Source organism: Nerophis ophidion, linkage group LG12, assembly GCF_033978795.1.
Source record: "Nerophis ophidion isolate RoL-2023_Sa linkage group LG12, RoL_Noph_v1.0, whole genome shotgun sequence".
NCBI lineage: Eukaryota > Metazoa > Chordata > Actinopteri > Syngnathiformes > Syngnathidae > Nerophis > Nerophis ophidion.
Window position 1 is genome coordinate 29,991,603 of NC_084622.1, and position 26,181 is coordinate 30,017,783.

The 26,181-nt window shown below is 42.6% G+C and overlaps 1 protein-coding gene across 4 annotated transcripts in view; it reads right to left on the reverse strand.

Annotated features, from left to right (window-relative positions):
- Positions 1-14,745, reverse strand: part of LOC133563282 (long-chain fatty acid transport protein 2-like) — a 40,628-nt gene extending 25,883 nt beyond the window's left edge. For 3 of the 4 annotated variants that reach the window (XM_061917334.1, XM_061917336.1, XM_061917335.1), the window contains exon 1: positions 14,225-14,745. In XM_061917334.1, the coding sequence (XP_061773318.1) occupies positions 14,225-14,702 (478 nt within the window). In that variant the 5' untranslated portion in view covers positions 14,703-14,745. The remainder of the gene's footprint in view (positions 1-14,224) is intronic. The other variant, XM_061917333.1, reaches the window with a different exon arrangement.
- Positions 14,746-26,181: the final 11,436 nt, after the last annotated feature.

The window sequence follows — 26,181 nt, forward strand, 5'->3', positions numbered from 1 at the left end:
AGAGGCGACGGGCTGGGGTGGCAATTCTTGTTTCTCCCCGGCTCAAAGCCTGTACGTTGGAGTTCAACCCGGTGGACGAAAGGGTAGCCTCCCTCCGCCTTCGGGTGGAGGGACAGGTCCTGACTGTTGTTTGTGCTTACGCACCAAACAGCACCCACCCTTTTTGGGAACACTCGAGGGAGTGCTTACGCACCAAACAGCAGTTCAGAGTACCCACCCTTTTTGGGAACACTCGAGGGAGTGCTTACGCACCAAACAGCAGTTCAGAGTACCCACCCTTTTTGGGTACACTCGAGGGAGTACTCAAGAGTGCTCCCCCGGGTGATTCCCTTGTCCTACTGGGAGACTTCAACGCTCACGTTGGCAACGACAGTGAAACCTGGAGAGGCGTGATTGGGAAGAATGGCCGCCCGGATCTCAACCCGAGTGGTGTTTTGTTATTGGACTTTTGTGCTCGTCACAGTTTGTCCATAACAAACACCATGTTCAAACATAAGGGTGTCCATATGTGCACTTGGCACCAGGACACCCTAGGCCGCAGTTCCATGATCGACTTTGTAGTTGTGTCATCGGATTTGCGGCCTTGTTTTGGACACTCGGGTGAAGAGAGGGGCAGAGCTATCTACCGATCACCACCTGGTGGGGAGTTGGGGAAGGATGCCGGACAGACCTGGCAGGCCCAAACACATTGTGAGGGTCTGCTGGGAACGTCTGGCAGAGTCTCCTGTCAGACAAAGTTTCAATTCCCACCTCCGGAAGAACTTTGAACATGTCACGAGGGAGGTGCTGGACATTGAGTCCGAGTGGACCATGTTCCGCACCTCTATTGTCGAGGCGGCAGATCGGACCTGTGGCCGCAAGGTAGTTGGTGCCTGTCGGGGCGGCAATCCAAAAAAAAACCTTGGTGGACACCAGCGGCGAGGGATGCCGTCAAGCTGAAGAAGGAGTCCTATCGGGTCCTTTTGGCTCATAGGACTCCGGAGGGAGTGGACAGGTACCGACAGGCCAAGCGGTGTGCGGCTTCAGCGGTCGCTGAGGCAAAAACTCGGACATGGGAGGAGTTCGGGGAAGCCATGGAAAACGACTTCCGGACGGCTTCGAAGCGATTCTGGACCACCGTCCGCCGCCTCAGGAAGGGGAAGCAGTGCACTATCAACACCGTGTATGGTGCGGATGGTGTTCTGCTGACCTCAACTGCGGATGTTGTGGATAGGTGGAAGGAATACTTCGAAGACCTCCTCAATCCCACCAACACATCTTCCTATGAGGAAGCAGTGCCTGGGGAATCTGTGGTGGACTCTCCTATTTCTGGGGCTGAGGTTGCTGAGGTAGTTAAAAAGCTCCTCGGTGGCAAGGCCCCAGGGGTGGACGAGACCCGCCCGGAGTTCCTTAAGGCTCTGGATGCTGTGGGGCTGTCTTGGTTGACAAGACTCTGCAGCATCACGTGGACATCGGGGGCGGTACCTCTGGATTGGCAGACCGGGGTGGTGGTTCCTCTCTTTAAGAAGGGGGACCGGAGGGTGTGTTCCAACTATCGTGGGATCACACTCCTCAGCCTTCCCGGTAAGGTTTATTCAGGTGTACTGGAGAGGAGGCTACGCCGGATAGTCGAACCTCGGATTCAGGAAGAACAGTGTGGTTTTCGTCCTGGTCGTGGAACTGTGGACCAGCTCTATACTCTCGGCAGGGTTCTTGAGGGTGCATGGGAGTTTGCCCAACCAGTCTACATGTTCTTTGTGGACTTGGAGAAGGCATTCGACCGTGTCCCTCGGGAAGTCCTGTGGGGAGTGCTCAGAGAGTATGGGGTATCGGACTGTCTTATTGTGGCGGTCTGCTCCCTGTACGATCAGTGCCAGAGCTTGGTCCGCATTGCCGGCAGTAAGTCGAACACATTTCCAGTGAGGGTTGGACTCCGCCAAGGCTGTCCTTTGTCACCGATTCTGTTCATAACTTTTATGGACAGAATTTTTAGGCGCAGTCAAGGCGTTGAGAGGTTCCGGTTTGGTAACCGCAGGATTAGGTCTCTGCTTTTTGCAGATAATGTGGTCCTGATGGCTTCATCTGACCGGGATCTTCAGCTCTCGCTGGATCGGTTCGCAGCCGAGTGTGAAGCGACCGGAATGAGAATCAGCACCTCCAAGTCAGAGTCCATGGTTCTCGCCCGGAAAAGGGTGGAATGCCATCTCCGGGTTGGGGAGGAGACCCTGGCCCAAGTGGAGGAGTTCAAGTACCTAGGAGTCTTGTTCACGAGTGAGGGAAGAGTGGATCGTGAGATCGACAGGCGGATCGGTGCGGCGTCTTCAGTAATGCGGACGTTGTACCGATCCGTTGTGGTGAAGAAGGAGCTGAGCCGGAAGGCAAAGCTCTCAATTTACCGGTCGATCTACGTTCCCATCCTCACCTATGGTCATGAGCTTTGGGTCATGACCGAAAGGATAAGATCACGGGTACAAGCGGCCGAAATTAGTTTCCTCCGCCGTGTGGCGGGACTCTCCCTTAGAGATAGGGTGAGAAGCTCTGCCATCCGGGAGGAACTCAAAGTAAAGCCGCTGCTCCTCCACATCGAGAGAAACCAGATGAGGTGGTTCGGGCATCTGGTCAGGATGCCACCCGAACGCCTCCCTAGGGAGGTGTTTAGGGCACGTCCAACCGGTAGGAGGCCACGGGAAAGACCCAGGACACGTTGGGAAGACTATGTCTCCCGGCTGGCCTGGGAACGCCTCGGGATCCCCCGGGAAGAGCTAGACGAAGTGGCTGGGGAGAGGGAAGTCTGGGTTTCCCTGCTTAGGCTGTTGCCCCCGCGACCCGACCTCGGATAAGCGGAAGATGATGGATGGATGGATGGTTCCTGAGCCCATGTGGGGATATCCTTTGCACACTTGTCGCTTTTTGATGCAGTACCGCTTGAGAGATCGAAGGTACATAACATCATCGCTTACGTGCAGTGATTTCTCCAGATTATCTGAACCTTTAAATGATATTACGGACCTTAGAAGGTGAAATCCCTAAATTCCTAGCAATAGCTCGTTGAGAAATGTTGTTCTTAAACTGTTCGACAATTTGCTCATGTATTTGTTCACAAAGTGGTGACCCTCACCCCATCCTTGTTTGTGAATGACTGAGCATATCTGCTTTTATACCCAGAACAAAGCTTAAAAAATTGGTCTCCTCAATTCCCAAACGTTTACTGAGTGTTGTTAAAAGGAAAGGCCATGTAACACAGTGGTAAAAATGCCCCTGTGCCAACTTTTTTGCAATGTGTTGCTGCCATTAAATTCAAAGCTAAGGATTATTTGCAAAAAAATATGTTTCCCTGTTTGAACATTAAATATATTGTCTTTGTAGTCTATTCGACTGAACATAAGTTGAAAAGGATTTGCAAATTATTGTATCCTGTTTTTATTTACAAATTAAACAACGTGACAACTTCACTGGATTTGGGTTTTGTACATAATATTAACTATTTGCAAATGCACCGGGTATTAGTAATTAAAAATTCTGATTCAATAAACAAACGGTTCAACTGTTTTCGATAGCCAACATTATGTGTTATTCTAACGGCTCTTTCTTTTTTGTAATTTGCAAAGTAAATAAGAGTACTTTTGTAGTTATTTCCCCATATTTCTACACAATACCTCATATATTATAACACTAGCGAGCAGTAGAGAATATGCAGTGATTTTTGGTCCAGAACATATTTAGCTTTATTCATTATTGACATATTTCTTGCCATTGTGTTGTATATTTTTAAAAGAGTATTCCGGTTCAATTAATAATTTATTATTACACTCAAAACTGTGTTTCTCTGTCACCAGAGCTGGGCAAATATATAGACTCGGCGGCCAGATTGACAGAAACAAATGTGTCAGGGGGACCAATGTGTGTGTGTATGAATGATATATGCACATTTATCTGTAAACATCCGCTGTACAGTTCCTGTGTTTTGGTCCCTTTTTTCAGGAACACTAATACCAAAAGTCACAATATCCGATAGAGTTCTAAATATGCTATGACTGACCACCTCAAAAAAAAAAAAATGTTACGTTTTTTTACTGAATGGGACACCTAAAATGTACATTAAAATAAAGAAAGTGGGATATATTTACTTTTTGAATTATATCTCAACCCTGTACAACAGTGGTTCTCAAACGGGGGTACGCGTACCCCTGGGGGTACTTGAAGGTATGCCAAGATGTGCGTGAGATTTAAAAAAAATATTCTATAAACAGCAACAATTCAAAAATACTTTATGAATATATTTATTGAACAATACTTCAACAAAATATGAAAGTAAGTTCATAAACTGTGAAAAAAACGAAAAAATTACAGAATGCAATATTCAGTGTTGACAGCTAGATTTTTTGTGGACATGTTCCATAAATATTGATGTTAAAGATTTCTTTTTTTGTGAAGAAATGTTTAGAATTAAGCTCATGAATCCAGATGGATCCCTATTACAATCCCCAAAGAGGGCACTTTAAGTTGATGATTACTTCTATGTGTAGAAATCTTTATTTATAATTGAATCACTTGTTTATTTTTCAACAAGTTTTAAGTTATTTGTATATCTTTTTTTCCAAACAGTTCAAGAAAGACCACTATAAATGAGCAATATTTTGCACGGTTATACAATTTAATAAATCAGAAACTGATGACATAGTGCTGTATTTTACTTCTTTATCTTTATATACTTTTTTTCAACCAAAAAGGCTTCGCTCTGATTAGGGGGTACTTGAATTAAAAAAAATGTTCACAGGGGGTACATCACTGAAAGAAGGTTGAGAACCACTGCTGTACAATACTACTGGAATTTACATTTTCCTGAGGGAATCAATAAAGTACTATCTATCTATCTATTTACAATATTAACTATGAACAATAAAACACTGAATATTAACAACATATGAACGTCGCTCCTCTTTTACTTCTCAGACCAAGCAAAAAATGTAACAGACAGCAACATATGAATGCAAGGTGTGATAGAGACCTACAATATGATATATTATCTTGTAAAAATCTGCTTCCACATTCTGACACATGCGTTTCGGGCTGGCTGCTCTGAAAACAAACCCCGCCCACTCTGCTTTGTTCCTCGTCTGAATTGCTGTGACGTAGATTTCCATAATAACTCCTATAACACCCAAAAGCGCAGATATAGACCATTGAAATACTTTCTATAGTTGAAGACTTTCCAAGATGGCGGCGCCCGGACGGGCTGCAACATTGCGGAGCTCCTGCTAAAGATGGAACATTTGGCAGAAATACCGGACAATTCTACAAACTTTATGGCTGGCTCACATCGTGGTCACTCCGTGATCACGTACGACCGCCAGACACTTCTGGATGTGGACACATCGGGCCGTTTTGGACTGATAGACGCGTGCGTGCTAAACATGCTAACTAGCATGGGAATACGTCGGCGGCTACATCCAGCGGCCTGTGAAGCAGGGGAGTCTAGTAGCAGCGGGGGCCGTCTACGGAGCAGACGCCAGCGGTGTGATCGGAAACGCGGATGTCGAGCGGGGCTAAAAACAAAGCAGAAGGCTAATCACCACAGAACACCACTTTCCTCCATCCTGAAGACGGATTTAGATGGAAAATGCGAGACTACTGGTCTGGGTAAGGAGTCTGTTAAATTAGAACAAGTTTTTTCTGCTTTGAGTGTTTCAGAGTTGGACATGTGTTTTACTGAGGTGGCTAACTATGATGCGTGCAGTTTATCAAAGCAACAAACAAACAATCGGAAAATCCCCGTTACTGAGGTGGCTAACCATGATGCGTGCAGTTTATCAAAGCAACAATCAAACAATCGGAAAATTCCTGTCGTATCAATTCCTAGATATGGTCGTAATTATACTGAATGCACTGGGCATAATAAACACAACATTATCAATATTGCTACTATGGATAATTTGATCAAAAATTCCCTGAAACAGCCCACTACCAATAATATAGGTTTTTTAAACATAAGATCATTGTCTCCCAAAACGTTATTAGTTAATGATATTATCAGAGACAACAATCTTAACGTCATCGGTCTCAGTGAAACCTGGCTTAAACCAAACGACTTTTTTGCGCTAAATGAGGCATGTCCTCCTAACTTTACACATGCGCATATTGCCCGTCCGCTTAAAAGGGGTGGGGGGGTCGCACTAATATACAACGAAAACTTTAACCTTAGTCCTAACATAAATAATAAATATAAATCGTTTGAGGTGCTTACTATGAGGTCTGTCACACCGCTGCCTCTACACCTGGCTGTTATCTACCGCCCCCCAGGGCCCTATTCGGACTTTATCAATGAATTCTCAGAGTTTGTTGCTGATCTAGTGACACACGCCGATAATATAATCATAATGGGGGACTTTAATATCCATATGAATACCCCATCGGACCCACCGTGCGTAGCGCTCCAGACTGTAATTGATAGCTGTGGTCTCACACAAATAATAAATGAACCCACGCATCGCAACGGTAATACGATAGACCTAGTGCTTGTCAGGGGCATCACCGTTTCCAAAGTTACGATACTCCCGTATACTAAAGTATTGTCCGATCATTACCTTATAAAATTCGAGGTTCAGACGCATGTTCGTCAAACTAATAATAATAATAACTGCTATAGCAGCCGCAACATTAATGCTGCCACAACGACAACTCTTGCTGACCTACTGCCCTCGGTAATGGCATCATTCCCAAAGTATGTGGGCTCTATTGATAACCTCACTAACAACTTTAACGCTGCCCTGCGCGAAACCATTGATAACATAGCACCGCTAAAGTTAAAAAAGGCTCCAAAAAAGCGCACCCCGTGGTTTACAGAAGAAACTAGAGCTCAGAAATTATTATGTAGAAAGCTGGAACGCAAATGGCGCACGACTAAACTTGAGGTGCACCATCAAGCATGGAGTGATGGTTTAATAACTTATAAACGCATGCTTACCTTAGCTAAAGCTAAATATTACTCAAATCTCATCCACCGTAATAAAAACGATCCTAAATTTTTGTTTAGTACGGTAGCATCGCTAACCCAACAAGGGACCCCTTCCAGTAGCTCAACCCACTCAGCTGATGACTTTATGCAATTCTTTAGTAAGAAAATTGAAGTCATTAGAAAGGAGATTAAAGACAATGCGTCCCAGCTACAACGGGGTTCTATTAACACTGATACGATGGTATACGCGGCGGATACTGCCCTCCAAAATAGTTTCTCTCGTTTTGAGGAAATAACATTAGAGGAATTGTTACAACGTGTAAATGGAATAAAACAGACAACATGTTTACTTGACCCTCTTCCTGGGAAACTGATCGAGGAGCTCTTTGTATTATTAGGTCCATCAGTGCTAAATATTATAAACGTATCACTCTCCTCGGGCACTGTTCCCCTAGCATTCAAAAAAGCGGTTATTCATCCTCTTCTTAAAAGACCTAACCTCGATCCTGACCTCATGGTAAACTACCGACCGGTGTCTCACCTTCCCTTTATTTCAAAAATCCTCGAAAAAATTGTTGCGGAGCAGTTAAATGAACACTTAGCGTCTAACAATCTATGTGAAACCTTTCAATCCGGTTTCAGGGCAAATCACTCCACGGAGACAGCCCTCGCAAAAATGACTAATGATCTATTGCTAACGATGGATTCTGATGCGTCATCTATGTTGCTGCTCCTCGATCTTAGCGCTGCTTTCGATACCGTCGATCATAATATTTTATTAGAACGTATCAAAACACGAATTGGTATGTCAGACTTAGCCCTGTCTTGGTTTAACTCTTATCTTACTGATAGGATGCAGTGTGTCTCCCATAACAATGTGACCTCGGACTGCGTTGAGGTAACGTGTGGAGTTCCCCAGGGTTCGGTCCTTGGCCCTGCACTCTTCAGCATCTACATGCTGCCGCTAGGTGACATCATACGCAAATACGGTATTAGCTTTCACTGTTATGCTGATGACACCCAACTCTACATGCCCCTAAAGCTGACCAACACGCCGGATTGTAGTCAGTTGGAGGCGTGTCTTAATGAAATTAAACAATGGATGTCCGCTAACTTTTTGCAACTCAACGCCAAAAAAACGGAAATGCTGATTATCGGTCCTGCTAGACACCGAACTCTATTTAATAATACAACTCTAACATTTGACAACCAAACAATTAAACAAGGCGACACGGTAAAGAATCTGGGTATTACTTCGACCCAACTCTCTCCTTTGAGGCACACATTAAAAGCGTTACTAAAACGGCCTTCTTTCATCTCCGTAATATCGCTAAAATTCGCTCCATTCTGTCCACTAAAGACGCTGAGATCATTATCCATGCGTTTGTTACGTCTCGCCTCGACCACTGTAACGTATTATTTTCGGGTCTCCCCATGTCTAGCATTAAAAGATTACAGTTGGTACAAAATGCGGCTGCTAGACTTTTGACAAGAACAAGAAAGTTTGATCACATTACGCCTGTACTGGCTCACCTGCACTGGCTTCCTGTGCACTTAAGGTGTGACTTTAAGGTTTTACTACTTACGTATAAAATACTACACGGTCTAGCTCCATCCTATCTTGCCGATTGTATTGTACCATATGTCCCGGCAAGAAATCTGCGTTCAAAGGACTCCGGCTTGTTAGTGATTCCCAAAGCCCAAAAAAAGTCTGCGGGCTATAGAGCATTTTCCGTTCGGGCTCCAGTACTCTGGAATGCCCTCCCGGTAACAGTTCGAGATGCCACCTCAGTAGAAGCATTGAAGTCTCACCTTAAAACTCATTTGTATACTCTAGCCTTTAAATAGACTCCCTTTTTAGACCAGTTGATCTGCCGTTTCTTTTCTTTTTCTTCTATGTCCCACTCTCCCTTGTGGAGGGGGTCCGGTCCGATCCGGTGGCCATGTACTGCTTGCCTGTGTATCGGCTGGGGACATCTCTGCGATGCTGATCCGCCTCCGCTTGGGATGGTTTCCTGCTGGCTCCGCTGTGAACGGGACTCTCGCTGCTGTGTTGGATCCGCTTTGGACTGGACTCTCGCGACTGTGTTGGATCCATTGTGGATTGAACTTTCACAGTATCATGTTAGACCCGCTCGACATCCATTGCTTTCCTCCTCTCTAAGGTTCTCATAGTCATCATTGTCACCGACGTCCCACTGGGTCATTATTGTCACCGATATCCCACTGGGTGTGAGTTTTCCTTGCCCTTATGTGGGCCTACCGAGGATGTCGTGGTGGTTTGTGCAGCCCTTTGAGACACTAGTGATTTAGGGCTATATAAGTAAACATTGATTGATTGATTGATTGAAGACTTAAGGTCATTTAAAAACAGCACTGCACATCATAATGGTGGCGACAGCTTTGATGTTAAAGGTCTAAAAAAAATGATATAGAACATTCGGCGGGCCGAATTGAAAATCTTAACGGACCGCATGTGGCCTGCTGGCCGTAATTTGCCCAGGTCTGTTTTACCCTGTCAATATCTACTCCTTCTTTTTGGATTTGTGTTTGACTTTCTCTTCCGCTGTTACCAAATTGCATTATTTCAGTTTTATTGAGATTCAAAAACAGTCTGTTTTTGTCAAACAATATCTTTCATTTATAAATGTTATGTTATTTATATAAGCTTATTTGCATTCTCCGCGGAACAAAACACTGATGTTGTGTCGTGTGTTTACCTCGCACACAACGCTGTAATCTAACAAGGACGCAAACATAGCATCAGCTCAAAGTCAGTAGCAGTCATGGCTCCCTGTAGTCGCCTGAGTGCCTTTTGACCAATCATTGAGGAGGTCGCCTAAAGCCCAGTTGGCCATACTTTATCTATACAAGACTCTGGTACTAGTAGTGGGCAGGTTCCATCTGGTGCTGGGGTGTCAAACTCATTTTACATCGGGGGCCACATGGAGAAAAATCTACTCCCAAGTGGACCAGACTGGTAAAATTAGGGCATGATAACTTAAAAATAAAGACAACTTCACATTGTTTTCTTTGTTTAAAAATAGAACAAACACATTCTGAAAATGTACAAATCATAATGTTGTTGTTTTTTTTACACTGGCATGTAGCAGTTATTAGTATTCTATCTTTATTTATCGTTATTTTCTACTTTTTTAATACATTATGTGATAATGTTCACATGTTAATTTTCAATCCATCAAGATGAAAAAAAATATCAAAATCAAATTACAGGATGTTTTATACTCAATGTGTCTTTGTCACATTGAGCTGGAGGTGGTTCTTTCCACATCAGGTGACAAAGTCCTCCACCAGTGTCCTGTATTCCTTATCATCACCATCCTCAATACACCCCACTATCGCAGAGTTATCAAAAAACTTCTGGAGGTGGCAGGACTCTGATTGACAGTGGAAATCGGTGGTGTAAATGGTAAAGAGGAAGGGGGTGAGGACTGTGCCCTGCGGGGCCCCGGTGTTGCTGACCAGCCTGTCAGACACACAGTCCTGCAGTCGCACATACTGTGGTCTGTCAGTCAGGTAATCTACAACCCAGGACACCAAGGGGGCCTCCACCAGCATCTTCTCCAACTTCACACCCAGTAGCCCAGGCCGTTTGGTATCGAATATATATATATATATATATATATATATATATATATAGTATAATATACACACATACATACATACACACACATATATATATATATATATATATACACACATATACATATATACATACATACATACATACATATATATTTTTTTACTATTATTATTTATCTATTTATCATTTTATAACACTTGTTATAAAAGTGTGTCAGTGTCAGTCTACCCCAGGGCAGCTGTGGCTACAAATGTAGCTTACCACCACCAGGTGTGAATGAATGATGGGTTCCCACTTCTCTGTGATCGCTTTGAGTATCTAACAATAGAAAAGCACGATATAAATGTAATCCATTATTATTATTATTATTGTTATTATTGTTATTTCATATGTTGGCCAGAGGGAGAGCACTTCAAATGTTTACACAAACTTGTTATTTCATATGTTGACTAGAAGGAAGAGGACTTTGAAAAGCGACACACAGTCAATTGGAAAAATCCCTCTTTTTTGGGACCACCCTAATTTTGATAGATTTCACCACCAGGGGTACAAATGAGATTTTTATTTTTTGTAATGTCCTTAAGGGCGATGACAAATGAGTCACGGACCACAGATGGCCCCTGTGCTGCACCTTGGGTAACCCAGCTAACTGTTAATGGCCATTATAGTATTATTACGGTGTGTGTCTCTATCTATCTATATATATATATATATATATATATACATAGTTATTTATTTATTTTTTAAATTAATTTTGGCCTATGTGGGTGCATTTCAATTTCTTACACACACTTGTTATTACATCTGTTGGCCAGGGGGGGAAGGGCACTTCATTTTTTTTACACACACTTGTTATTTTATATGTTGACCAGAGGGGGGGCATATTTAAAAGCGACACACAGTCCATTTGAAAAATCCATCCTTTTTGGAACCACCCTAATTTTGATAGATTTCCCCACCAAGGGTGCAAATGAAACATTCTCTATGACAGTGTTTTTCAACCGTTTTTGAGCCAAAGCACATTTTTTGCGTTGAAAAAATGCGGAGGCACACCACCAGCAGAAATTATTAATTTACAAATCTCAGTTGGCGGTAAAACGTCGTCGCAATTGTTGGATATGACTTTAAACCATAACCACACAATATAGGTCTTGTCTCAAAGTAGGTGTACTGTGACCCCCTGTCACATCACGCCCTGACTTATTTAGAGTTTTCCTTTGTGTAGTGTTTTAGTTCTTGTCTTGGCTCATATTTTGCTGGCTTTTTCTCCTTTTTTGGTGTTTTCCTGGAGCAGTTTCATGTCTTCCTTTGAGCGATATTTCCCGTATCTACTTAGTTTTAGCAATCAAGAATATTTCACTCGCATTTATCCTTCTTTGTGGAGACATTGTCGATTGTCATGTCATGTTCGGATGTACATTGTGGACGCCGCCTTTGCTCCAAAGTAAGTCTTTGCTGTCGTCCAGCATTAAATTTTTGTTTACTTCGTAGCCAGTTCAGTTTTAGTTTCGTTCTGCATAGCCTTCCCTAAGCTTCAATGCCTTTTCTTAAAGGGCACTCGTATTTTGTTTATTTTTGGTTTAAGCATTAAACACCTTTTTACCTGCACCCTGCCTCCCGCTGTTCCCGACATCTTCAAAGCAATTAGCTACCGGCTGCAACCTACTGATATGGAATAGTATTACACGGTCACTGCCGAGCTCTCTACAGCACGACACTCAACAACATGGGTGTCAAACTCTGGCCTGCGGGCCAAATTTGGCCCGCCGTGTAATTTCATTTGGCCCTTGAGGCAATAATAAATTAACATTAGAGCTGGCCCGCCGGTATTATACAGTGGCGGTGCCGCTGTTTCACCGCATTCAATGCTAATTCTCATACTTGCCAACCCTCCCAATCTTTCCAGGAGAATCACGAATTTCAGTGCCCCCCCCCAAAAAAATCTCCCGGGGCAACCATTCTCCCGAATTTCCACCCGGACAACAATATTGGGGGCGTGCCTTAAAGGTACTGCTTTTAGCATCCTCTACAACCTGTCGTCACGTCCACTTTTCCTCCATACAAACAGCGTGCCGGCCCAGTCACGTAATATATGCGGCTTCTACACACACACAAGTGAATGCAAGGCATACTTGGTCAACAGCCATACAAGTCACACTGAGGGTGGCCGTATAAACACTTTAACACCACACTGTGAACCCACACCAAACAAGAATGACAAACACATTTCGGGAGAACATCCGCACCATAACACAACAAATACCCACCATCCCTTGCAGCACTAACTCTTCCGGGACGCTACAATATACACCCCCGCTACCAAGAAAACTCGATTTTGCATGTCACTATAAAGGTATATAAGCCTTGCTTGGTCAATATTCAATGCAATACTTGTTTGGGTCCCTATTAAAAGGTTAAGTTGTTCAAATTTGGCCCGCGGCTTTGTTCAGTTTTAAATTTTGGCCCACTCTGTATTTGAGTTTGACACCCCTGCTCAACAACACATCATTACTGCTTTGCAAAAAATATTTGAACCCAAATAGGTGAAAATACATAATCTCCAACGGCACACCAGACTGTATCTCAGTGCCGCGGCACAGTGGTTGAAAAACACTGCTCTATGAGATGCAATGGTTTTCCGTATTGGGACAGTGTTACTGTTCAAACTGGGTGTCATTTTTACAGTGGCCAAAAAGAATGACTATACTTGGCAAAAGAAACCCCTGCCTTGTTTTGATGAATATTAAGGCCTACTGCGCTACTTTGTGCTGCAGTTGGCCATAATGGTGGAACTTGCAATGCCAAGTGATTTCATTTCATTTCATTTTTATTTATCTCATTCATTGATGTGCATTTAGAACGATAAATTATTATATCACAATTATACAATTTAAATTCACACAATTCCTGAGAAGGAGCAGGATGAAGAAAATCTTATAATTCCCTGCCCCCTTTGACATAATACATTATCTTACTTCATGAATATCATTTAAGCCGACACATATATCCAAATGTGATGAAACAATCAAAAACAAAAAACACAAGAAAAACACAACAAGTGCAAAACTTCATAAAGTATAAACCAAACCAAGAAAATAATAGTAATAATATAATATACACCTCACAGAATGATACAGAGCAAATACCAAACCAGACAAAAAATAAGTAAAATAATAAATAAAAAACAAAATGTAAACACTTATGGCTGTCCATATGATCTTATCGTTCTATCTTTATATATTTTTTTCAATTGGAATATATTTTTACAGTTTTTTATCTCGTTGTAAAGAGAATTCCACAATTTTACCCCCACCACTGATGTACACATTTGCTTTAAAGTTGTCCTTGAATATTGTTGTTTGAAATGACCTTTTCTTCTATGCTCTGTATTCTCAGAAGTGATGACAAACATTTTTTGTAAATTTGCTGGTAATGTTTTACTTCTAGCCTTAAACATGACACACAATGTCTGTAGCTTTACTAGCTCCTGTAGTTTCAATAGTCCAGAGTTAATAAATAAAATGTTAGTGTGTTCTAAGTAATCTACTTTATGAATAATCCTTATAGCTCTTTTCTGTAATTGATACAATGCCTTTATGTTACTCTTATATGTGTTCCCCTTATATGTGTTGACTTGGTAAAAAAAAAAAAAAAAAAAGAGTTTGCCGAGCTCAGGTGTGTCTCACCTGCAGAGGTGATGAGCACTTTGGCCCCGCAGCAGGAGAAGCAGTGCAGCAGGGACATGGATCGGATGTTAAAGTTGAGCAGAGCAACCGGACAGCCCAGTTTAGCGAGTCCCAGCCAGGTCCACACCAGGTTAGGCTCGTTGTTCAGAAAGAGCGCGGCGGCTTGGCCTTCCTTCAGCCGCGCCGCCTCCTGCAGCGCGCGGGCCACCTTGTTGCTGCGCCGCTCCACGTCACGGTACGTCCACGCGTGGCCCTCGAAGTGCAGGAAGGTCTTGGCGGGGTGTTTACGGACGGCGTCCAGGAATCCGTCCACGATGCTGTGCAGAGGTTTCCTCGTCTTGTACCGGAGCAGCGTGACGGCCAGGCGGAGGCAGCGCAGCATGTAGACGCAGTCCTCCAGCAGGTAGGGGCAGACGCAGGTGAGGATGGGGCCGCACAGCAGCAGCAGGCCGCCCGCAGCAGTCAGCCACACGAGCATCGTCACTCGCCAAGTGGCTCCAAACGTCTGCGGGATTTGTGACAAAGTTCACCGTGGCGCGATCCCTCCTACATTCCGCGTGTTTGCGAGTTGCCAGATCACTTTTCCACGCCCACGCGGGGATTGTCCTGCGCCCACTGTGTCACTTTCTCCATCCTCACTGCTCACATCCACTCCTTGCACTACTGAAAAAAATGTCAATTGTTTTCTGACATAACAAATCCAACAAGCAATTGTTTGATAACGAATATTAATATTAAGTGTGTCATTAGTTGAACTCCATTACAATGTTGTGTCACGAATACACCACATTCATGTGCATACATCGAGGAGGGCGTCACGTCCACACTGAGGCTTGTTTGTCTGCTGATTTATGGAGGAAGGCTGCACACACACACACACACACACACTGGTTAGCAGGCACGTGCACACATAGGGCCCTATGGGTGCTTGAGTTGATTGATTGATTGATACTTTTATAAGTAGATTGCACAGTACAGTACATATTCCGTACAATTGACCACTAAATGGTAACACCCCAATAAGTTTTTCAACTTGTTTAAGTCGGAGTCCACGTTAATCAATTCATGGTACAAATATATACTATCAGCATAATACAGTCATCACACAAGTTAATCATCATAGTATGTACATTGAATTATTTACATTATTTACAATCCGGGGGGTGGGATGAGGAGCTTTGGTTGATATCAGAACTTCAGTCATCAACAATTGCATCAACAGAGAAATGTGGACATTGAAACAGTGTAGGTCTTATTTAGTAGGATATGTACAGCCAGCAGAGAACATAGTGAGTTCACATAGCATAAGAACAAGTATATACATTAGAAGTACATTTGAGTTGTTTATAATCCGGGGAGATGGGATGTGAATGGAGGAGGGTATTAGTAAAGTGTTGAAGTTGCCTGGAGGTGTTGTTTTAGAGCGGTTTTGAAGGAATATAGAGATGCACTTACTTTTATACCTGTTGGGAGTGCATTCCACATTGATGTGGCATAGAAAGAGAATGAGTTAAGACCTTTGTTAGATCGAAATCTGGGTTTAACGTGGTTTGTGGAGCTCCCCCTGGTGTTGTGGTTATGGCGGTCATTTACGTTAAGGAAGTAGTTTGACATGTACTTCGGTATCAAGGAGGTGTAGCGGATTTTATAGACTAGGCTCAGTGCAAGTTGTTTTACTCTGTCCTCCACCCTGAGCCAGCCCACTTTGGAGAAGTGGGTTGGATTGAGGTGTGATCTGGGGTGGAGGTCTAAAAGTAACCGGATTATCTTATTCTGGGATGTTTGGAGTCTAGATTTGAGGGTTTTGGAGGTGCTGGGGTACCAGGAGGTGCAAGCGTAATCGAAGAAGGGTTGAATGAGAGTTCCCGCTAGAATCCTCAAGGTGCTTTTGTTGACCAGAGAGGAGATTCTGTAGAGGAATCTCGTTCTTTGGTTGACCTTTTTGATCACCTTGGTTGCCATTTTATCACAGGAAAGATTAGCCTCTAGAATGGAACCTAGGTAGGTGATCTCATCCTTCCTGGTGATAACAATGTCACCCACTTTTATAGTGAAGTCACTGACCTTCTTAAGTTTGATATGGGACCCAAATAGGATGGATTCCGTTTTACCTAAGTGTATGGATAGCTTGTTGTCAGCGAGCCAGGTGCAAATATTGAGGAGTTCAGCACTGAGGATTTGTTCCACCTGTGACTTGTCCTTGCCGGATACCAGCAGGGCCGAGTCATCCGCATACAGGAACAATTCACAGTGGCATGCTGATGGCATGTCATTCACGTATATTAGGAACAGTAAAGGTCCTAGTATACTGCCTTGGGGGACTCCACAGCTTACTGAGAGGGGAGGGGACATGGTGCCGTTCACCTCTACCACCTGTTTCCTCCCCTCCAAGTAAGATTGCATCCAGCTTGATGAGGTTTCGTCGAATCCGATTGCTCGGAGCTTATCCAACAGTATAGCGTGGTTAACGGTGTCAAAGGCCATCTGAATGTCCAGCATGAGCCCCTGCCCTTTTGTTGCCTTGACTTAAAAATTGCCCTCTGCCTGTGCGTGTTTTTTTTCTTCTTTTTTTTTTTTTTCTTTAAACAACATTCATAAATTCCTGTCAGAGATGTAAAAAAACAAACAAACAAAAAAAATAAATAAAACAGAGGAACAAAAAATCAATGTTTTCTTGTAATACCTGGTTGTTTGAGCCTGCCGCTTCCGCCAGAGAGAGAGAGAGAGAGAGAGAGAGAGGGCGAGTGAGTGAGTAAGTGAGAGGAGAGAGAGAGCCCCTGATTGAGGAGAAGTTACAGTGGAGCAACTTGAATCTGTGAGTTATGGTCTAGTCGCCGTCCACTTATACAGCATCTAATATGGGTAATATTTCAGAAAAACGCTGTGTTATTCTATTATTCAATGTGTCAGCTTCTGTTTTTGCCGGACGTCGGAGCATGGCGAATCTAGTGAGCGCGGCACATCAATTCCGCACAGAGCAGAGCGGATCGTGCGAGACAGGAATTAGTGTACAAAATACAAAATAAAACACAGGGTTAATTTTCTAAATAAAATGCACTGTGTTTACGACGGATCACATTTCTCTCACAGTAGAGGTTTAGATATAAAGTTTTTTGTGACTTTGCTATTACTGTGTGGGTTAGCAACATAATAATAATAATGATGATAATAAGAAAAATAATAATGATGATGATAATAATAATTATTATTAATAATAATAATAATAATTTCAGCATTCTGGGGATATAAGATGTAGGTTATCTGTTGGGAATATTACCATCTGTATTTAAACTTGATTCATGTTGATTATGCCTGCAGCACAATGCCAAAAAAAGAAAGGATACAGAAAAGGAAGGAGAAGGAGTGCCAGGAAGCAGCTAAGGGTAACAGACCTCTGAATGCATGGCTAAAACCAAGTACTAGAACCAGAATTCAAGAAAGACCACAGACCTCAGAAAGTGTCACACCTGAGAGAGAGGCAGAGACCTTAAAAGCAACACCTGAGAGAGAGGAGGAGGAGATTGTAGAAGCAACACCTGAGAGAGAAAAAAGGCAACTTTGCTACTGATTGTGCACTGATTTCACAGCATTTCATGGAAGCCCTGAATTTACATTGAGGAGCATATTTGGGTATGGGTGGCCTCCATTCTTCAGCCCTCGACTGGCCCCTGGTCCATATTTTTGGCCCTGTATTGCGTTTCAGTTGTTTAGTCTGAGCATTAAGTGAGAAAGACCATAAGTTGCAACTTGATGGTGTTTTCATCAAGTTAAGGGAAGAAGGACAGATTTTCACATTGAAGTTTTTTTCCATTTGGGTATTTATTTTTGTATTTTTTTCAACGTTCATGTTGCACTGTTCAATGTTCAATATTTAAGTGCTTATCTTTTACAATAAATAGCCTAATAATAAACCAGTGTTTTGTTGCTTTTCATGTCTTCCAAGCCTATGATAATGTGAATTAACTCCATCCATCCATCCATTGTCTACCGCTTATTCCCTTTTTTTGGGGATCGCGGGGGGCGCTGGCGCCTATCTCAGCTACAATCGGTTGGAAGGCGGGGTACACCCTGGACAAGTCGCTACTTCATCGCAGGGCCAACACAGATAAACAGACAACATTCACACTCACATTCACACACTAGGGCCAATTTAGTGTTACCAATCAACCTATCCCCAGGTGCATGTCTTTGGAAGTGGGAGGAAGCCGGAGTACCCGCATTCACGGGGAGAACATGCAAACTCCACACAGAAAGATCCCGAGCCTGGATTTGAACCCAGGACTGCAGGAGCTTCGTATTGTGAGGCAGACGCACTAACCCCTCTGCCACCGTGAATTAACTCATTATGACAATAATTTGTTGACACAAAAGAGATGGCAGTCACTTTTACCTACAAAGGACACACAGCTAGGTAGTTAGCTTCCTATCAGCAAATTTAATTTTATATTAATTTCCATATTGTGTAAAGGACCCAAAAAAAAATGGCCTGCCCTTTTCTGACTTTGAGCCCCTGCTCCTCTATAATCATGTGCACGTCCCTGCTGGTTAGGCTAACCATGTTCTGAAATGCCAAAAAGAGGACATATCTGTGTGCCAAAATTTGCCAATGATTCTTGAACTTCCATCCATGCATTTTCTACCGCTTATTCCCTTCGGGGTGACGGGGGCGCTGGTGCCTATCTCAGCTACAATCGGGTGGGGGAAGGCGGGGTCATACTTGCCAACACTCCCGGATTTTCCGGGAGACTCCCGAAATGCAGCGCCTCTCCCGAAAACCTCCCGGAAGAAATTTTCTCCCGAAATTCAGCCATAACTGGAGGCCACGCCCCTTCCAGCTCCTTGTGGACCTGAGTTGGGACAGCCTGTTTTCACGTCCGCTTTCTCACTATTTAAACAGCTTGCCTGCCCAATCACGTAACAACATCTACGGATTTGAATAAAAAACTGCACACACAAGGAGACAAGCAGAAGAACGAGGAAGTTACAGCAATGGCGACGCCGTCTGTAATAAAGTGATTCTATGTTGTCTGTTGCAATCTCCTGGTGAATGTTGGCTATAGCGTTATGGGGTGGCTTTTTGATTGGCCAACGATTTACGTGGTGTTGGGCACCTGACGGCAAGTGAGGGTGTCTGTTCTGAAGCCCACAGTAAAGAGACATAACTTCATCACCTCGCCTGGTTATTGACTCCAACCCAATATATTACACCGTCGACGAGCAAAATAAAGAAATAAATGGCAGAACAAAGGTTACTCAAATAGTGAAAGGTGAGTGTTGTTGTTGTTTTTTAGTAACCAGCAAGCACAGTACAGTTAGTAGAACAACTGTGTTTTTATTACTGTGTATTTGATAGGTGCCGTCTGAAATTCAACTATTTATTTTATTTATATATATAATAAAATAAATATATATAGCTAGAATTCACTGAAAGTCAAGTATTTCATATATATATATATATATATATATATATATATATATATATATATATATATATATATGAAATTCTCTAGTTGGTGAATTGTAGATGTAAATATACTCCACCCCTCTTAACGACGCCCTCCGCCCCAACCACGCCTCCGCCCCACCCCCGACCACGCACACCCCCAACCCACAACCCCCAAATTCAGAGGTCTCAAGGTTGGCAAGTATTGGCGGGTTACACCCTGGACAAGTCGCTACCTCATCGCAGGGCCAACACAGATAGACAGAAAACATTCACACTCACATTCACACACTAGGGCCCATTTAGTGTTGCCAATCAACTTATCCCCAGGTGCATGTCTTTGGAGATGGCAGGAAGCCGGAGTACCCGGAGGGAACCCATGCAGTCACAGGGAGAACATGCAAACTCCACACAGAAAGATCCCGAGCCTGGGATTGAACTCGGGACCTTCGTATTGTGAGGCAGACGCACTAACCCTTCTACTAATGTGCTGCCCGATACTTGAACTTGCTTTATAAATAATATAATTATTTAAATAAAGCATTTTTTTCTCCTCTGTTGACAGCAGTGTTGGCGCTAGGCAATTTCAAAATGGGGTCCCACAGACACCATCAAGTCATAAAAATGGGGTCCCGCAGTAAATTTTTCGGGTTACACTTTTTTGTAAGCGTTTTGAAAACAAATCAGAAACGTATGCAATGTCCTGATACATCTCACATTTTATGTTGTGTTTTGGAAAAAGGTTGTCATAAACGTTACTTAATTCATTAAAAGAAATAATAGAAAAAGAAGGCACATTTGTATACATATGTAAATGTATTCTGTTATAAACATTCATTCACTTTCTTCTGTCCTTCATGGATCTAAGCTTTACCCCTGCTGAGAGTTTTTGTTGTATGTTTTTTATTCAATAAGTTGTAAGTGTATTTATTTCAGTATAAAAGTGTAAAAAGTGTTTTGCTTGGGTCATGAAATGATGATAATGGTGTGCCAGGGCATACATACATTTTATATTTAATGCGTAAATCTCTAGAGTCTACACCAACTTCACATCTATCACTCATTTCAAAATGTTTTAGTTTTTTTATGTTATTTTTTTTGTTTTGTTTGTTTACCGCCCTTTTTTTTATGACAAACACAAAATATACAAAATTATCCACCAAAGATATTTGTCTGAGTGGAATATTGAATGTGACGTAATGGGGGTTGAGGTGGGTGGCTGGGGTGGGGGTGGGGGGGGGGTATAGTGTAGCGTCCCGGAAGAATCAGTGTTGCAAGAGGTTCTGTGTATTTGTTCTGTTGTGTTTATTTTGTGTTATGGTGCGGATGTTCTCCCGAAATGTGTTTGCCATTCTTGTTTGGTGTCGGTTCACAGTGTGGCGCGTATTTGTAAGAGTGTTACAGTTGTTTATATGGCCACTCTCAGTGTGACCTGTACGTCTGTTGAGCAAGTATGCCTTGATTGACAATCAACCCACCACCGAGCTCTCTCGCTCTTTCTGTCTCTGCCCCTCCCTCACTAATCATGCTGCAAGCGCACAACTTCACAATTTGTTTTGTTTCAAACACCTTCTTAACCCTGTACGTACATTGAAAATACACGCAATCTTGATTCAAAACGCCGGACCTTTGAGGTATTTAAGAAACCCCGCCCAGACAGTCCTGCAAAAGAGGACATGTCCGGGTAAAAGAGGACGTATGATCAGTCTAATGCTGGTCATCATTTGGAATGGGGACCAAGTTTTTGATCATCACTTGTGGGGACCACGCTTTTTACAGGTTGTGGAGGCATAAAAAAATAGGTAAAATGGCCACTGCCCAATTAGCTCGTACACATCTTTAAATCTCTGGATTGATGAAGTAATGTGCTGACCATTCTTACTGGGGAAAAAAGTGTTAATATGGTTCATGGGGACCAAATTTAAATAATTGTGCATAATTTACATAAATTTGTACGTGACTACTGAGGACCATTTAAAAAAAAAGTTCAAATTAAATATATGATCCTCAGAATACAGCACTACAGCTGTTCTCTTATAGGAAGTTTCACCACTTCGATGTTAAAGCAACTCCTGCATCTTCTGTGACATTACTGAAAACTCCTATTTAGCAGTAATGAAGTTGTCTACAACTCCAACTACCGTGGAAAATTCTGAATGTGAATAATACTTGAAGGTAATAATGTTTTATAATCATGCTGTGGACGACTTTCCCTGTCGCCGCTCGGGTTCCAATCACCACCCAGGGAGGACATCGCTTTTGCACAAGGTTTGACTCTTTATTTTCCAAAAAAGCTTTTTCTGCAGCTCAGATCGCTCTTTCAGTTCCTCTCCGCTGCTTGCTCCTTGGTCGCTCTATAAGCCGGCCGCGTCGTCGTCTCTCGTGCACTGTTCTCTCTCTCTTTCACTGCTGCCGCTCTTCGTCTGTTCTTGCAGGCTCTCTAACTCCTTCCGCCCGATCTCTCCTCCTTCTCCCCTTTTATGCAGCATCAGGAGAAATATTAATGGTTTCCCGGTGTGTGAGCCACGCACCTGAATTAGATTGTGGCGGCGTCGCTCTGCCGCATTCTCTGCCTCCTTGACGCCATCCCCACATACTGTACCTCCATCGCCAGACGCAAGCCGGAACTCCAACCGGCTAAGTCAACTCGCCCCTCCCTTTTTTGAAGGGGCGGGAAGTGAAGACTGCCACCTGTCTTCTCTTCATTTTCTTCAACTTCTTCTTCAGCATAAACTTCTTCTTCTTCTTCTTCTTCTTCTTCTTCTTCTTCAACATAAACTTCTTCTTCTTATTCTTTTTCTTCAACATAAACTTCTCTTCTTGTTCTTCCATCCATCCATTTTCTACCGCTTATTCCCTTTTGGGGTCGCGGGGGGCGCTGGCGCCTATCTCAGCTACAATCGGGCGGAAGGCGGGGTACACCCTGGACAAGTCGCCACCTCATCACAGGGCCAACACAGATAGACAGACACCATTCACACTGACATTCAAACACTAGGGCCAATTTAGTGTTGCCAATCAACCTATCCCCAGGTGCATGTCTTCTTGTTCTTATTCAACATAAATTTCTTCTTCTTCTTCTTCTTCTTCTTCTTCTTCTTCTTCTTTTTCTTCTTCTTCTTCTTCTTCTTCTTCTTCAACATAAACTTCTTCTTCTTGTTCTTCTTCAACATAAACTTCTTCTTCTTCTTCTTCTTCTTATTCAACATAAACTTATTCTTCTTCTTCAACATGAACTTCTTCATCTTCAACATAAAGTTCTTGTCGTCTCATCCTCTCCTCTTCCTTCTTTCTTTCCTTCTCTTCCTCCACCAGTCTCCTCTTCTCCATGGCTAACCGTTCTAGCTCTTTTCCCTCCTAACTCCCTCTTCCTCCTCCTCTTTCATCTTTTTTTCATTCCTTTTTCTCTCTTCTTCCACCAGCCTCCTCTTTTCTTCTGCGAGTCGTTCCAATTCTTCTTCCCTTCTCATCCTCTCCTCTTCCATCTTTCTCGCTTTCTCTTCATGTTTTCTCCTCTCTTCCTCTTCCCGTCTCCTCTTTTCCTCTGGTCTTCTACTTCCGCGACACTTTTCTCCTTAGCTCTTAGAAGCTCTTTTTTTTCTTGTCTTCTAATTCTCTCTTTGGCAGACAGCTCGCCCTGCTGGTCTGCAGACGCCATTGCAGCCTCCCCAGCCCCGCCTTCCAGATGGGACGCTTCAGCCAAGACTTCACTGGCGTCCTCTTTGACTTCTTCTTTGGGGGGGGGGGGAACTTTCCGCCTCCCCCCACCTTGTCCGCCAGCGCCTGCATGAGTTGGCAATTTTGCCGGCTGTTCGCTGCCAGCTGTGTGAGAGCGCTCACGATAGCCCACAGGGGATCGTCCTCCCCCGCCTCCAGTGGTCCAGCCGGGTTGGGCGCCATTAATGGATTACTTTCCCTGTCGCCGCTCGGGTTCCACTGACCACCCAAGGAGGACATCGCTTTTGCACAAGGTTTTACTCTTTATTTTTCAATAAAGATTTTCTGCAGCTCGCATCGCTCTTTCAGCTCCTCTCCGCTGCTCGCTCCTCGGTCGCTCTTTCAGCCGTCCGTGTCGTCGTCTCTCGTGCGCTGTTCTCTCTCTCTTTCGCTGCTGCCGCTCTTCGTCGTTCTTGCTGGCTCTCCAAGTCATTCCGCCCAATCTCTCCTCCTTCTCCCCTTTTATGCAGCATCAGGAGAAATATTAATGGTTTCCCGGTGTGTGAGCCACGCACCTGAATTAGATTGCGGCAGCGTCGCTCCTGGCAGGCCCCGCCTCTCCGCTCCGTCGCATTCTCCGCCTCCTTGCCGCCATATATATATATATATATATATATATATACACTATACATGTACATTATATATATACATACACAATATATATATATATATACAGTATATATACATATTTAAACACTATTAATATATATTATATATATATATATATATATATATATATATATATATATATATATATATATATATATATATATATATATATATATACTAGGGCTGTGGATCTTTGGGTGTCCAACGATTCGATTCAATATGGATTCTTGGTGTCACGATTCGATACTATCGCGATTTTTTTCGATTCGATTCGATTCTCGATTCAAAAACGATATTTTTCCGATTCAAAACGATTCTTTATTCATTCAATACATAGGATTTCAGCAGGATCTACCCCAGTCTGCTGACGTGCTAGCAGAGTAATAGATTTAAAAAAAAAAAAGCTTTTATAATTGTAAAGGACAATGTTTTGTCAACTCATTGCAATAATGTAAATTTGTTTTAACTATTAAACGAACCAAAATTGTGACTTATTTTATCTTTGTGAAAACATTGGACACAGTGTGTTGTCAAGCTTATGAGATGCGATGCAAGTGTAAGCCACTGTGACACTATTGTTCTTTTTTTTAATTTTTTATAAATGTCTAATGATAATGTCAATGAGGGATTTTTAACCACTGCTATGCTGAAATTATAACTAATATTGATACTGTTGTTGATAATATTCATTTTTGTTTCACTACTTTTGGTTTGTTCTGTGTCGAGTGTGTGTCTTCTCAATTGCTCTGTTTATTGCAGTTCTGAGTGTTGCTGGGTCAGGTTTGGTTTAGGACTTGGATTGCATTGTTATGGTATTGCTGTGTAGTAGTTTGTTGGATTGATAAAAAAATAAAAAAATAAAAAAAATTAAAAAAAAGATTTTTTTGTAATTGATTAAAAAAAAATCGATTTTTTAAAAATGAGAATCGATTCTGAATCGCACAACGTATTCGATTTGATTAGTATTCAAATCGATTTTTTCCCACACCCCTAATATACACACACTATATGGGTGTGTATACAGTTTATACTGTATATATAAATATATATATTATGTAGTTTTTGTTTTTTTGTTTGTTTGTTTTTTTATTAAGAGGATAAAAGTAAAAGATAGTAAATGAGCTCAAATATACCTACAAATGAGGCATAATGATGCAATATGTCATACTTGCCAACCCTCCCAATTTTCCCAGGAGAGTAACGAATTTCAGTGCCCCTCCCGAAAATCTCCTGGGGCCACCATTCTCACGAATTTTTCTCGATTTCCACCCAGTCAACAATATTGCTACACCATCCTTCACTCGGCGCCGTTTCCGGCCGGACAATAATAATGGTTACACCTCGAAGTCAAGCGCGGCAATAAGAACAGAGGAAGAGGAAGACAAAGCAGAATATTTGTAAAAGTAGAGAAAGTCAGTGTTACCCCTCCCCAACTTTATTTTCATGTAATGCATTTTTCAGTGAAGCTATTATCAAACAATATGGCCTCCACATCATCTAATAGTAATAGTAGCAGCAGCAGCAGCAGCATCAATTGGGACTTAAGTTGTCTCTACCAATTACAGTCTGATGATCCCTTACAAACACCCAAAAGCGAATGACTTTTGTCGCTAGAAAAGGATCTGAAAGATTACATTGAAATTGCAAATGCTATACCTTCATGTATAAATGTCGCAATTGATCCATTGAATGATGGATCAGGTATGGCATCAACACTTGTATTAAATGAGGCCAAATACCACAAACACTGCAGAAGCTACTGTAGTAAGTCTGGTTTTAAAAGGGCTACAAAGCATGAGGATTATGCAGTCCCCTCCTTATTAAATCCTAAGAAGCTTTGATCAAGTCATCCCCAAACCAGTGGTATTTATTGTGTGATATGTGAACATTTCATATAAACATTAGAAAGGAATCATGCATGTTGCACTAGGTATTACTCAACAATGCACACGTTACGTCCAATGTCTTCAGAATAGCAAAACGCCACTTGGAAATATGCAAATTAGGGGTCTAGACACACCCAAAAATAGAAATGAGCATTCCAAGAAATTTCTAATTGTCAAAACACGTGAAATAGACACCAAGTTTACATTTGTAGCTCATCTGTTTCGAATGTTAGAGACAAAAGCTATTACAAGTTGCGGCCATATTTGATTGGCCGCTGTGGCGACCCCAAAGGTCACGGGCG